General features: G+C 44.1%; 6 protein-coding genes across 6 annotated transcripts; 2 read left to right on the forward strand and 4 right to left on the reverse strand.

The window, feature by feature from the left end:
* Window positions 1–5: 5 nt before the first annotated feature.
* O0I10_011006 (uncharacterized protein) lies at window positions 6–1,120 on the reverse strand (the record flags this gene model as incomplete). The annotated part of the gene is made up of 7 exons (XM_058490979.1): window positions 6–173; window positions 245–315; window positions 385–532; window positions 599–700; window positions 763–841; window positions 903–1,007; window positions 1,083–1,120. The coding sequence occupies 7 exons, from the start codon at window positions 1,118–1,120 to the stop codon at window positions 6–8; spliced, it is 711 nt and encodes a 236-aa protein (XP_058338269.1).
* Window positions 1,121–1,539: 419 nt separating this feature from the next.
* Window positions 1,540–2,992, reverse strand: O0I10_011007 (uncharacterized protein; the record flags this gene model as incomplete). Its single annotated transcript, XM_058490980.1, has 3 exons — window positions 1,540–2,589; window positions 2,656–2,855; window positions 2,920–2,992. 3 exons carry the CDS (start codon window positions 2,990–2,992, stop codon window positions 1,540–1,542), a joined length of 1,323 nt encoding a protein of 440 aa, XP_058338270.1.
* Window positions 2,993–3,968: 976 nt separating this feature from the next.
* Window positions 3,969–7,113, reverse strand: O0I10_011008 (uncharacterized protein; the record flags this gene model as incomplete). Its single annotated transcript, XM_058490981.1, has 10 exons — window positions 3,969–4,297; window positions 4,389–4,491; window positions 4,559–4,710; window positions 4,801–4,911; window positions 4,988–5,613; window positions 5,675–5,750; window positions 5,818–6,121; window positions 6,188–6,629; window positions 6,688–6,872; window positions 6,940–7,113. 10 exons carry the CDS (start codon window positions 7,111–7,113, stop codon window positions 3,969–3,971), a joined length of 2,502 nt encoding a protein of 833 aa, XP_058338271.1.
* Window positions 7,114–8,147: 1,034 nt separating this feature from the next.
* O0I10_011009 (uncharacterized protein) lies at window positions 8,148–8,669 on the reverse strand (the record flags this gene model as incomplete). The annotated part of the gene is made up of 1 exon (XM_058490982.1): window positions 8,148–8,669. The coding sequence occupies one exon, from the start codon at window positions 8,667–8,669 to the stop codon at window positions 8,148–8,150; it is 522 nt and encodes a 173-aa protein (XP_058338272.1).
* A 776-nt stretch (window positions 8,670–9,445) lies between these two features.
* Window positions 9,446–9,745, forward strand: O0I10_011010 (uncharacterized protein; the record flags this gene model as incomplete). Its single annotated transcript, XM_058490983.1, has 2 exons — window positions 9,446–9,565; window positions 9,617–9,745. The coding sequence occupies 2 exons, from the start codon at window positions 9,446–9,448 to the stop codon at window positions 9,743–9,745; spliced, it is 249 nt and encodes an 82-aa protein (XP_058338273.1).
* A 565-nt stretch (window positions 9,746–10,310) lies between these two features.
* On the forward strand, window positions 10,311–13,056 carry O0I10_011011 (uncharacterized protein; the record flags this gene model as incomplete). The annotated part of the gene is made up of 7 exons (XM_058490984.1): window positions 10,311–10,523; window positions 10,614–10,711; window positions 10,776–11,157; window positions 11,220–11,285; window positions 11,343–11,397; window positions 11,451–11,629; window positions 11,692–13,056. The coding sequence occupies 7 exons, from the start codon at window positions 10,311–10,313 to the stop codon at window positions 13,054–13,056; spliced, it is 2,358 nt and encodes a 785-aa protein (XP_058338274.1).
* Between the last annotated feature and the right edge of the window lie 342 nt (window positions 13,057–13,398).

The following is a 13,398-nucleotide window of genomic DNA, read 5'->3' on the forward strand; positions in this document are numbered from 1 at the left end:
CTCTATTACAAAAGGGATTGTACAATGATTTCATGATTCTCCCAATAAGTGATGGGTACCAAGAGCTTGGCAGCTGCGTCCACATCCGTCGCCAACATGTCAGCTAGTCTCTTGCCCGAGCGCACGAAATATTGATCCGATGCCTTCAGCCTTAATGCAGGACAATAATCATTCTAGAAAAGAACATGGGTGGTGTGAGCAAGCCAATTCCTATCACATCCAAGATGTCGTTTACAGCACATACCTTTCCATCACCAACATACATGATGTTTCTAAAGGGGCCATGGGTGGCAATATAGTTGTCAAGCTCTTGACCTAATAGTAAAGATGAGCCACTGCAACGTTGTTTTCCTTTTTCAACTTGGATGCCGGAATGTTGTGTACCTTTGCAAATGTTGACGCCACATGGGTTGGGGCAATTGTGTTGTGGATCAGTTGCAAGAATACGTCGTTTGATGCGTAAGCGACCTTGGTCATCGATGTATGCTGGGTTGGTAATGATGTCACTGACGAGATCACGTACGCCGTGTTCCTGTACAACACATGCCGTCAATCCAATTTGCACACGTACAATGACACACAAGCACATGAAACGTACCTTGAGAATGATATCAATAAAGTGGGTATTGGCATCAGACAAGACAAGCACACGTGCATTCTTAGCCTTGAGAGCTTTGAGGAGATCCATTGCGGATGGTACCTAATGATCATTCATCGATGCATTAGTATCCGTATCCATGGCAACAAAAGTTAGTTACCTACCAGCTGCACATTGCGTAGCACCTTTTCAATCTTGTCAAGCGTATAGCCTTGGTCTTGTAGTTCACACAATGATTGATCCCTTGTATACCATCCATTGAGATCCTTTTGTAGTAGCCCTATTGCATGTACATGCATCTTACATGAGATCGGTCCATTGAGTGTTGGTCATGGTCTTAGCCCTTTGCCACTGCTCGGATGATAATCCAGTTAGCACGGCGGCATCGCTGTCGGCTTCAATAAGCGACCTATAGAACGTAGCAAGTACAATAAAGAGCCATGAGCAACATGTTGAGTTGCCATTGCTGGAATGTGTGCTTTACCAATCGAAATCGAAGACGGCAAGGTCTTGAACTGTCATTTGGGTTGAATAACAAACAAGAGAAAGGGTGAAAAAGTGAAAGAGGAAAGAATGCGGAGGGAGAGACCGCAACAGAGATGCGAGTTGATTATACCCAGGCAATTTGACACGTGCCCATACACAGATCCCTTAAAATGGCTGCATGTCATTATCATTGACATAATCGTGATTCATGTGGGGAAGGGTGCCATGGGAACACAAGCTCGTGCCCTTAAGAAGGAGGCTGTTTTGCTTTAACATTTTTCATGCGACATGGTTTACATAATAGTAAAAAGTGATCTGTTTACTTCCGTGGTAATAGTAATATTCTACAGGATGTGAATGCCAGAAAGATATGGGGGGGTATGTGATGGTACAAAAAATATATACAAGTAAGGGTGTACAAGTAGTGTAAATGAATGGGAAGCGAAATGTGAGATTTACTGGTAAGCCTTGATCAAGCCTTTGATGGAATCGATGGTACCGAAAATCAAGCCAACGATACCAAGAAGGATAATGAGTGCACACCATGCAATCTCATAGATAGGCTTGTTGCGGAAACCGGTGAGACGAAAGTAAAAGAGAACAGGGAAGATGAGAATCAAACCACAGTTGGCGAAGGATCCGATTAAGCTCATGAGCAAGTCAAAGTGAGGAACAGTGCATGCGAGAACACCAACAACGCACATGATGACAACACGCATAGCTGCTCGGATGAAGAATTCACGCCACTTGCCAAGGCGTTCAACGGTGATGTCGAGCATTTCTTCAACATCGAGAGAGAATGAGGTCACGAGAATAGGCACTGCCATAAGGACGTGGATGGTCATGAGAACAATGGCAATGATTTGAGGCACGCCTTTGGGGATGCTGTTGTACACAGGGTTCTCGACATCACTGCCATAAACGTAATAGCCGGGAACAGCTGTCAAAAAGTACAAGGCAGCACATGTACCAAGACCAGCAGCTGCTACCCAAGGCCATCGGTTAGGCTTTTTCATGGATGCTTCGACGTGAGGATAAACAATGTTGCCGCCAAAACTGAATGAGATGGTTGATAGCGCAATAGGAAATTGATTCCAGATGACGTTGTCATGGTGAACGTTGACCATGTTCTTTTGATCGATGCATGCCATAACAAGCACAATAATGACGACAACGGCAGTAGAGAATGCACCAAAGGCACTCATAAATGCTACTTCTTTCATCGTCTTGACGAATACAAATGGGATGGCCACGATGGCTGTTGAGATAATCGTCCATGGTGTGGTACCAATTTCACCGACAGTGCCTTCACAAAGCTGGTTAAGGTTGGCACCAGAGAGCACCATATATAAAACAGGAGCACCAAGGGTAATCCATGCGCTGAAGAAGAAGGTGAGCCAGCCACCGATTGAACCGAAAGATGCTGTAGCAACGTCCTTATATGTCATCATGCGTGCACGTCCTTTGACGCTGTATAGACATTTGATGAGGATGATACCGGTATACTATAATAATGAATCATTGTTAAAAGACATGCATTGAATAAAGGTGATTGATAAAATGAGACTTACTGTTGACATCCACCATGCAAGACAAAGAATAAGGATACCAATCCAGCCACCTTGGGCAAGAGCATATGGAAGACCAAGTGTGCCAGTGCCTGCAATAACACACACAACGTTGAAATAGGCCATGAAACCACTGCATCCTTGGCTTCGATCAAGGGTGTCCATGCCAGTTTTTTCGCTGGCAGCATAGTCATAATCGAGTTCTATAATGGTCGAACAATGAGTTATTGGTGTCATTTGACGTCTTCATTGTGTGTGGATAATTACCGCTAAAGACCTCCTCGGTCTTTGTGGATGGTGGTCTACTAGCACCCTTTTCTTTGTCAGAGTTAAAGAACATAAAGAGAATTGATGTAATGTGGAGTAAGAAAGGGAAGCTAAACAAAGTTTCACTCGTTTGGCTCTTTATATATTGAAACCACAGACAGCAAATCTCTTTTTTATTTTGAGCGCGTGATCCGAATACGATAATTATCCCTTTTTGGTGCGTCCAATGTTTCTGCACACAAGGCCACACACACACACCCGCATCCCACATACAGCTATATTCTTTCTCACAGTTGTTCCCACGAAACGCAGCATCATTTGTTCGATCGTTCGATAAGATAGCTTCAGGTAACCTGATGTGAGGCGCCATAATTAGGTTTCTTTCTCACGATACTGCCCTTTTTAGTCCTGTGATGAGTATCGTTTTACCCATGGCTTTCAAAATGTCGGGCCGGATGCCAAATACCGAGGGTACATGAATTGACACTCAGGGCAAATCATAACCACTACCAAGCAGCTTGCTACATGAGTCACCTCTTCTTTCAATTTGATTAGTGGCGGAGAGAAACCAATAGTGTGTCTCAATGAACCACTCAGCGATCAAGCAATAGAACAATCATCCTTGGCACATAACACATACAAGCCTCGCTACATCCTGTTTTTCGTCACGTTGCACGAATGCATACGTACGTATTGTAAATACATCTCGCGTTTGTTTTGGGCATGCATGGTAAGCCCCACGTTGTATCCATAGTGTTGGACGACATGCATGAATTGGGAAACAAACAAGTTTTATTATAGGTTCACATTGACCAAGCGATGATTAAGCTGCATGCAGGCGGTGGCTATTCTTGAAAGCAGCAGCGGCACAGCAGTCTAGAAATGATGGAATAGTAGGAGTTGTTCCTTAATCCAAGGGGGCGGTACATCAACAACGGCGACATCATCCTTATCACCTTCCTATCCTTTTTGGCTATTATCGTTGTCCAATGTATATTACGTAAATGATCCTGAGCCGTTTCACGATTTTTTTATTGCTACCCTTTTCTTCAATACGATGCATCCTCCCACGAGGTAACCAGTAACTTCTTATTATCAGCTATACTTTTCTCGTATGTTTCAATATCCTTTTGCATCTTGCCAATCTTGCTCAGCAAATATCGAATGCGCGTGTCAAATTCTTTGGGTGGCTTTCCATTGTAGACCCTTGACAATTGAATAACTGTGTCCTGCAGCTTGGCTAATGACTCTTCAGTGCTGCTCTTTAGGAATTGTTGAGACTCGATTTCCATCGATGCATTGAATACGGTATCGGCAACCAATCGATCAAACACAGTATACATGATGGGCTTCCCGGGTCTGACCGAATTAGGACGTCCTAATAGGTAGTAAAAAGGAAATAAGCCCAACCGTAGCGATGATCATTTGTTTCTCATGTTTCATATTCCCTCTGCAACAACCAATCATACCATTTTTATGAAAGATCGTAATGATCTCAGCCCGCTCCATGGCCCATAGTGGTTTATCTTGTCCTTTGAAGAAGGGACTCCATTTAAGCTCATCATAGTTGATCTATCCAATAAACAACGCATGAGTCATTATCGATGATGCTCCTCAAAGAACCGTCAAAATTACTTACGCTCTTGGATTCTGAAAGGGCCTTGACAATTTGCCAGAATTGGATACCTGTCCACTCCACCTTGACATCCTCGAGCTCATTTTCAGCGCCTTCATTGAAGCCGTATTTGCGGATTTCGACTACATTTCGTTGCACAATATCCTCAAATGCAGCTACAAAGTAGATTGGATTTAGTAAAAGATGCCTAGGATATATGTCTTGCATCACCCCATACACAATTAATTGTGCCCCGGATGACTTACCAGTGGGCTCCATGTTCATTTTGAGTCGTTGTACAAATAACTCCAATTCGGTCAAGCGCCCTCCAAGTGATTCCACAATCTTTCGCAAATCGGGATCCACTTTTTCTTGGCCTAATGTATCAGGTCATGAACAAGATTAGTATATGGGTGATGATAGGAAAAGCACACGTGTCGTTATTATCCATACCAAGTTGTCTGGCGATAAAATTCAATGATACTTCGGGTGGTACATCTGATAGCTGTACTGTCTCAAAGCTTTTGCCTGGCAATGCCTTGGTAAGAATCTTGTTGACGCCCACATTGGATGTAACAAAGACGACATGGGCCACTTCATTCTCCACCAATAGACCAGCAAAGTCGGCAAGCTCATTCCACAGCTGTTCTTGCTTGGGCGTATCGCGACACAAAAAGTTGTCAATCACAACGACAGGGATCTCCTCACGTGGATCGATGTTTTTGAATTCGACCCCACTCTCTCGTGCATTCTTTTTGTCCTCATGCTCCCACCAGCGCTGAATTGCTTTCCAAATGCTGTTCTTTTTGTAGCCATCCTCATCATCTTCATCCTCAGGCATGATTTCACGGAGTGCCACGGCTGTTGTCTCGAGGATCTTTTTGATCTGTGCATGGGGTGATGATGCCAATCCAGCATTTTGACCCGTCGTGGCAGTGACAAGTGTATCCAATAGCTTGCTCAATGATGCGATCCATGTGAACACTGGGAAATAGCCGAGTTGCTTAGCAAGAGCCAATGTCATTTCAGTTTGATTGCGCGTATTGGCGAGTTCTTCACAATCAATGGTGATCTTGTTGCTATCGATGAAGGTATCAGAATAACAAAATCCTACCTTTAATAATGTAGAGAATCACTTACCGGCGATTAGCAGTCGTAGCATTGACCACTGATGATTTGCCACTACCCTTGGGACCAGATATCACAATAAAGGTTTCTACATGCAAGGAAAACAATACGTGAGAAATGCTGCTATAATGGTATACATATGAAATGTCACTTGCCTGGATCTTCTCTCAACCATGTTCGCAACTTGTCCATATTTTCTTGATCCTGTGCCCATACAGAAGATGCTGCTGACTCGGTCAAGGAACGATCGGGTTGCACCAATCTTGCCCATGTCTCACGCCGTAACCACCTGTAAAGTGCGTATTCTTCAGGATTGAATCGCTGAGTGACTTTGGATGCAATAAAGAATTCTCGCATGGGATCAAACACCGAGTAGGTCAAACCGGCTAACAGGGCTGCTCCAATTGGCACCGTGATACGTGGATGCTCCATGATCCATTCTTTGACAACATTGGTACGCTATGGATACGTATATATGAGTATACATGGCAACCATCCCATCTCCAAATCCCATCTCCATCCTACCAATTGTCGCTCATACAAAATGTTGATACGTTGGCCTTGAATAAAATGACCATGCAAACAATTACGTGCACTTGTAGCAGAACGAATACGAGTGAATTGAGCAATGGCGTATCGAGGTGGATCCTTGCTGGTGTAAGGATTGGGATAGACGGCGATATCATAAATGCGGCCATATTTGCGTAGGTGCTTGTAAAGCCTTTCCACAGTGACAGGCTCGCCTTGGAATTCGATACGCAATCGGGGTGATGGATATCGTGCTACCATGTCCTCATAAAATGGCTCCCCTTTGACCAAAAAAGTGCGAATCGGCTGCATGTTGAAGGATGCACGGTGATTCTTGAGATTCTCGGAAACCTTTTCAACAATGTCATATGCAATCCGCTTCTTGTCTTCCGCCTTGCTGTTGAATGCAAACTCGACAACCGCGCCACCATCCTTGATACTATACAAATGCAATACTCAATATCCCATCCATCATTTCACGTATCGTTCTCTTTTACCGTGGCTCTATACGCTTGATCTTAAAGCCATGGGGTATCAGCTCGGGTGATGGAAGAACACGATCCATGCAAGCCATCGTATTACGGAAAAACCACTGACGGATATCCAAGATGCCCACTCTCAAAGGAAAGACATTATCCAAGTAAAGCATAGCCGTTTGCTCTTCGACATTGCCACCTGCTGCCTATAGGTTGTGTGTGTGAATTACAAAAGGTCCACCCCAAAGTGCCTCCTGACATGTTGAAACGTACTGTAGCTGCTTCTTCCACCAATCGCCGTGCTGAAGTTGCGAATGACGTCCGTTGCCCCGAATGAGAGCGTACAAGCAATGCACGTCGCTGCAATGCAGGGTGCGATGTGTAGAGTCGCGTACGTGGGATCATTGAAAGGAGCACACGATCGGGTAGCTGCCTGCGTTCGCTCATTAAAATGTGCCGTGATCACCGCCCGCCAGCTTACAGGTTACACAAGCATCCCATCCCCAAGTCAAAGGAAAATTGATCTACACACACACGCATAATAAAATGTACTGCGATAAGGTTTTGAATGCTATTTATACCTCATGTGGACGTGTCAGAGTTCATCCTTCAAGAAAAGAGGAGAGATGACAAATGTTGATCATTGTGGCGTTCATGCACGCGTAATAGCTTATTTGAAACATAACAAATAGTTGTCCACGGCAACATCGCATGGAACAGGAAGCATCACCATGACAACATGTGTAACTATCGACCCTTTAAAGAGCTATTTCTAGGATCCCATTCTACCTTTATCCTTTGATTTGGTCACATGATATCCATGTTGCTTGTATGTTGAATGATTTTAGCCCGTGAATGTCCTCCATTGATTATCGTATCCGCTTGTGAGCACAACGATCATTACCTTAGAGAGAGGCGTGTCGTCCTTTCATATACGCTAGCTAATTTCATAATGGATACTGCGTATTATCAGCTGCTAGGATTTGCAAATGTTGCGTACAAGGATGACTTCTGGTGATAGATAACTCATGTACATTAAGCTCAAACATAGACCATCCATCATGCTCTCCCCCGTTCTTTTGACTCCATGTCTTCCTTTGTTTTTCGTGTCAAAGTGCATTTACTATAATTGAATGACTATTACCATCATTCAAGCTACAGATGCTATCGCGTGTTGTGGGTGGGATGGGGAATGATAAAGTAACGCTAAGCAAGCAAAGGTGACGATGAACATGATGTTGATTTGATCTTTTATTTGTGAGTATGATTGAAAAAAGTGTGTGTATATATGCTAAGTGAGTTGCTTTGAGAAAAATGTGCGTGGTGTTATGTGAACCGGGTATTAGCTGCGTAAAAGTATATATCACGTGGGCGGAGGTCGTGGTGGTTGTGGTTGTGGTAGCCTGGATGGATGAATGAATGACCTGGCGGAAAGTGGAATGGTTGGTACGACAATGATAATGATGATGATGATGATGGTGTTAGAAACCCAAGACATTCTCCAATTCATCCTCGTCACTCATAAGCTCGGTAAGTGCTGACATCAAGTTAGCCACATCGCCACCCGATTGAATCCATACATAGTTGCGCACACGTTCAAGTCTAATCATCGCCATGGACGGCTGTTGCTGGTGCTGATGCTCAATGTGTTCCTTGTTGCTACGTTTGAGAACCACTTCCTCTTTGACTTCACTCAATAAACGCTGCAAATGAATAGGCAATGCATATACATCCTCTGTAATCTCTGCTTCAGCTAAATACTTGGCCATATCGGGTGTAGTGAACACGTTGAGGAGATAATTGTATTGGAATAATAGGCCTTCTACTGGAGGTCGTACCTCAAGGTATTCTTGTTGTTGGATGGTAGGGCATAGAAGTCCTTGCTCGTCATAACCGTGTCCACAATAACCACAAGACGTACTGTAAAGGTGGGGTTCAGCCATAGATAAGGACTTGCTTTCAGATGGGCAAGTGAATGCGATCGACTGTTGCTCGTGGTTCATTCCAAAGGCTGGTAAAAAACTGAAAAAAAGAAACGGGCAAAAACGGAGTGATACCTGGCTATTGGAGCCTGCCAATTCAAAGTCAGTGGGGGTCATTGTTCATCCTGCACTTGCGCCTAGTTGGGACATCCTTATGCCACATACAAACATCACCTTCAAGTAGCTGGTGGATTTATCAGTTGTTGATTTGCCATCACTTCGACTCGGTGCTCCAAGATGCTTGACCACTTTATCATTTCAATCAATCATGACAACAACTCCCACGCCCACTCACATATAAACAAGGCTGTTGTCGCCAACACTATCATACGCCCTTTCTTTCTACTTGTATGCGTACCATCATCAATGGCCTCTGGTAAGTCTCAAGGAGAGTCTTTTTGTGATTCCCAAAATGAGGGTACTCGTGCATCCACCTATGTAGCTCACATCATTGCTTTAACACTTGAAGTGCTTATTGGCGCCTTATGACATTTGGCTGTGTTCCTTGATGGAGCTTTGTGGTAGGTATAACTATATTAAAATGACGCCTTGTTGTCTGATAGGAATTTGGGATTTCTTCGTAGGTGGCAAAAGTACATGCCAATGGTCTCAGCTAGCGATTCGAGGTGGTAGTGGGGGAATTTAAGGCGCCCAAAGGACATTGCCAAGGAGAATCCGATACCATAAAGAGAGGCAAAGAGATGCAGGCGATGATAAATCGCCTTGTTACCATTGATGTGGAGGACCCGGTGGTTTGCGGATTTCTTGTGGCAAATGGATGCTTGACCACCTACAAGATGGGGTTGCGAGGCCCAAAGCTGTATGTGATGGCACGCTTGTCCAAGCTCAATTTGATACGCGCCTCGGATGATCTTGGCATGCTTCCTATACTGGTTTCAAGGATCGCACAAATACAGGTAATGCATAGTATGGCTGTGACGCTGAGAAATTTACACTCTTGTCTTTAGGCGTATGCACTTGAGACCGCTGCCAAGGTTCAGCAAGTTTGTGAATGGACCAGGAATAACCACTCTCTGAAACCATCGCATCTGCCCTCGAGTTACAACAATGGCTCGACACGACCTCATATTCGTTGAAGCTTGTTAACAGCAATACCATTTGGTGTATAGCTATCTATGTAAATAATTAGCGCACACATGACGCATACATAGAAGAGGTTCCTTTTCATAGTCTCTTGCACAATTACTGGTTTGATGGTTTGAGCTATAAGGCATAACAACGAGACGAATGAGGTGTAGGATAAAAATGTATATTGATCAAAGGTTGGAGTATAGCAACATGCGCTTTTACACGCTGCTGTACAGAAAATGTGATAATGGGCAGACTGATAGGTTGAGAGAGCGATTCACGCAGATGTTGGTTAACTACGAATGTGACGTAATTTCTTTTCCAAGACATCCGTTGTCACGTGCTGTGCTTTGTAGTCACCACGACGCTGATATTTTTTTCCGCTCAATAAGACCCACTCCCTTCTTATACCAGCAGCCTTAACGCACACTCTCATATACAACACACCCACCTATATATATTATATATACACTTAAACACCTACAAGTTATCCTCTCCTTCAACCCATACTACTCTAGTATCTTCTACACCCAACTACACTCTTCATTTCCTTTTCAGTTGCGTTCTACAACCATGTCTCTTGACGACGACGGCGCCATGCCAGAGATCCACAAGCTACGCAACAATATTGAGTTTGCCGCCACGTCGCAGTTCTTCCACACCTTCCAATCGGCATTCCGTCCTTGGCCTGCTCACTACAACCCTGCATCTCTTTTGGTTCAAGTCCATGCACTCACGCATCGCAACAAGAAACAATCCGATGACGATTATGTCTTTACTACAGAGGTTTGTACCACTCAAAGTGTGTTCCTGTCGGCTACACGCGACTAAACAAAAAGCTGCATAATCATGCTAACGTGTGTGCAACCTATCTAGGATTTGGAAAAGATGATCCTGGATCCAACAGAACGTTACCGTATCCAAGAGCTCATGGTACGCATGCTACGTCTCTTAACACGCAATCGCTTCATAAAGTATGTATCTATTCTTCTTGATCCGTGCGCAAAACACTAATTCATGTCGCTGTTTTTTGTATAGCAATGACACGTGGCAAATGTACTTTGCTCGGGAAATTGATAAACGCGGTGAACTAGAGGAGAATCCCTTTTACGAGCACGTAGAACAACAACCTGACGATGGTAGCCATGACAACAAGGATGTCGCTATGAAGGATGCTGTCAAAGAGGATCCCAAACAGGAGGATGACAAAAAGGATGATCCAGTACAAGATGAAGGCGTTAAGCAAGAGGATGGCATCAAGCAAGAGAATGGCACCAAAGAAGATGACGATCCAAAGCAAGCATCGGTTGAAGAACAAGAGCAGCAGCAGCAGCAGCAACCCGTCAAGGAGAGACGACCAATCAATTACTTTGACATGCCATTGGAACTACGTGTTCATCTTCTTCACACTTTGTGCGAGGTAAGTAGGGCTTTATTATCTTCATCGAATCATTGTATTCATGCCATGCATGTCTCGTGTAGTGGCAATTGGATGATGCTGAGCGTTTCAGGGAACATCTTGATAGCGAAGAAGATGCTGTGCATTGGGTAAGCAATGGCGATCTTTAAACATTTGGGAGATCAAAGACTTATTTTTTATTGTAGAGGGTGGATCCAATTGGTTATGATGCGAAAGGAAGCTTGTATTGGCTTTTCGATGGTACGATGGATACAAAATGGGATGTGCAGCATATGCTGATTATCGCTCTGTAGATAATCGATTATACAAGGAGATGCCTGAGCCAAAGAAGAAAAAGGCCAAACCAAAAAAGAAGCCTGTTCGCAAGGGTCGCGCTGGTGTGCGTAGAAGCTCACGTCGTGCTGCCCAGGCAACCGCACAAGAAGAGGAGGAGGCGGAGGAAGAGACTGAAAATTGGGTTCCATGGCAACTGGTATGTGTGTGAAAATGAGACAAGTTTGACATGTTTACTCACGTGCTATTACATGTTTATAGTTATGCGTCACCAGCCAAGAATGGGAAGCGTTTCCAAAGCGATTTGAAAACAGCCAGCATCCTGATGAACAGAATTTCTACAGCCTTCTTGTTGAAGATGTCCTACCCAAAGTACTTCCAGTCATCCAAGAGCATGAAGAAGCTTTGAAAAAGAAGGATGCCATGAAATATCGTAAACGGAGCTCGCGTCTTATTTCGCGTGAATTGGAAGCATTGGAACGTGATCATCAGCAACAGCAGCTTATTGTGACTGATACACGACGTTCGACTAGACGACAAGAAATCGCTCGCAAACGAGAGGAGGAGGAAAAAGTGACAGCTGCTCAAGCACGTGAAGAACGATTACGAGAACGTGAACGACGTATCCAACAACGTGAAAATGCTCAAGCTGAAGAGGAAAGACGACAAGCCATGGCTGAAAGTTTACGTGAGCAGGAAGCTAAGGAACGTGAGGAGAAGATGTTGCAACAACAAGCCAAACGTCAAAACAAGAGGAAACAGTCGCAATCAGCAGCACCCAAAAAGAGAGGACGTAAGCCAAAGAACAAGCATGCTGAGGAAGAAGATGTATGGCAATTTGATTGTGTCTGTGGCGTCTCAGGTGAAAACATTGATGATGGCACACCCTTGATTGCATGTGAGCGTTGTGGAAAATGGCAGCACATTCGATGTTTACAAAAGGACGGTCAATTGGAGGAAGGTCGAAAGAGTTTTGCCAGCTATTCGTTCTTTTGCAAGCCGTGTACAGCAAAAGGATCACAAGATGTGGATATTGATGGCGTGGATGACAATGAAACGACGCTTCCACCACCACATACACCAAGAAAATTGACCATTATCCAAAGTCAACCTCCACCACCTCCACCACCCTCTTCTCATTATCAGCAACCTCCTCGACAATATCATCAACCTCCCATCTCCATACCGCATCCACAGATGCCTCCAACAAACGGTCATCATCAGCATTATCAGCATCATCATAACAATAATCATCATCATCATCACCCATACGTACCATTGCAGCCATGGATACACCATCAACCACAGCAACCGCCACAGCAACAGCAACAACAGCAACCCCCCTTGGCAGCACGACATACAATGGGCCAACACGCATTTCCTTTGCTTAGCCCCATGGTACCAAACGATCCATCGAATGGCAACAATGGTCATATGCAATACAACATGTACCGCAATACATTACCACCATTGCTACCTCAACTTCCCGTTCCTGGTGTACCACCTGTAGCGCCTCGTCCTACTGCCAAATCTACACCTTCCACTACTACTACAACGACGCCGACTACCACCACCGCGACGAATGGATACATGCATTTCCAAGACACTGAACGTAAAGGCCAATGATTTAATCATATTGTAAATACACACTCTTATACAATCAAAATTTATCTTAAACGTTAGAAGAGTCTCTCCTCCCCTCCCTTCCCTTTCCTTCCCTCTTTTATCCACTAGTATTACAGCCAATCAATCATCTTGTAATTTTGACTCTATTGATTTGAATACAAAGTGGGGATTGCATATGTAGGAGCCTACCAGTGCTAAAACAATGCAACCTCATTACTATTTATCCCACGCTCTGTTACCATTCTCACATCATCCAGAAGGGGAAAAGATGGATTGACTACTAGGTGTTTATGTGTGTGTGTGTGTGTTGAATCTACAACTTATACAAAGCAAGATGCCTTG

The sequence above is a fragment of the Lichtheimia ornata genome (genome assembly GCF_029851405.1).
Source record: "Lichtheimia ornata isolate CBS 291.66 chromosome Unknown scaffold00080, whole genome shotgun sequence".
NCBI lineage: Eukaryota > Fungi > Mucoromycota > Mucoromycetes > Mucorales > Lichtheimiaceae > Lichtheimia > Lichtheimia ornata.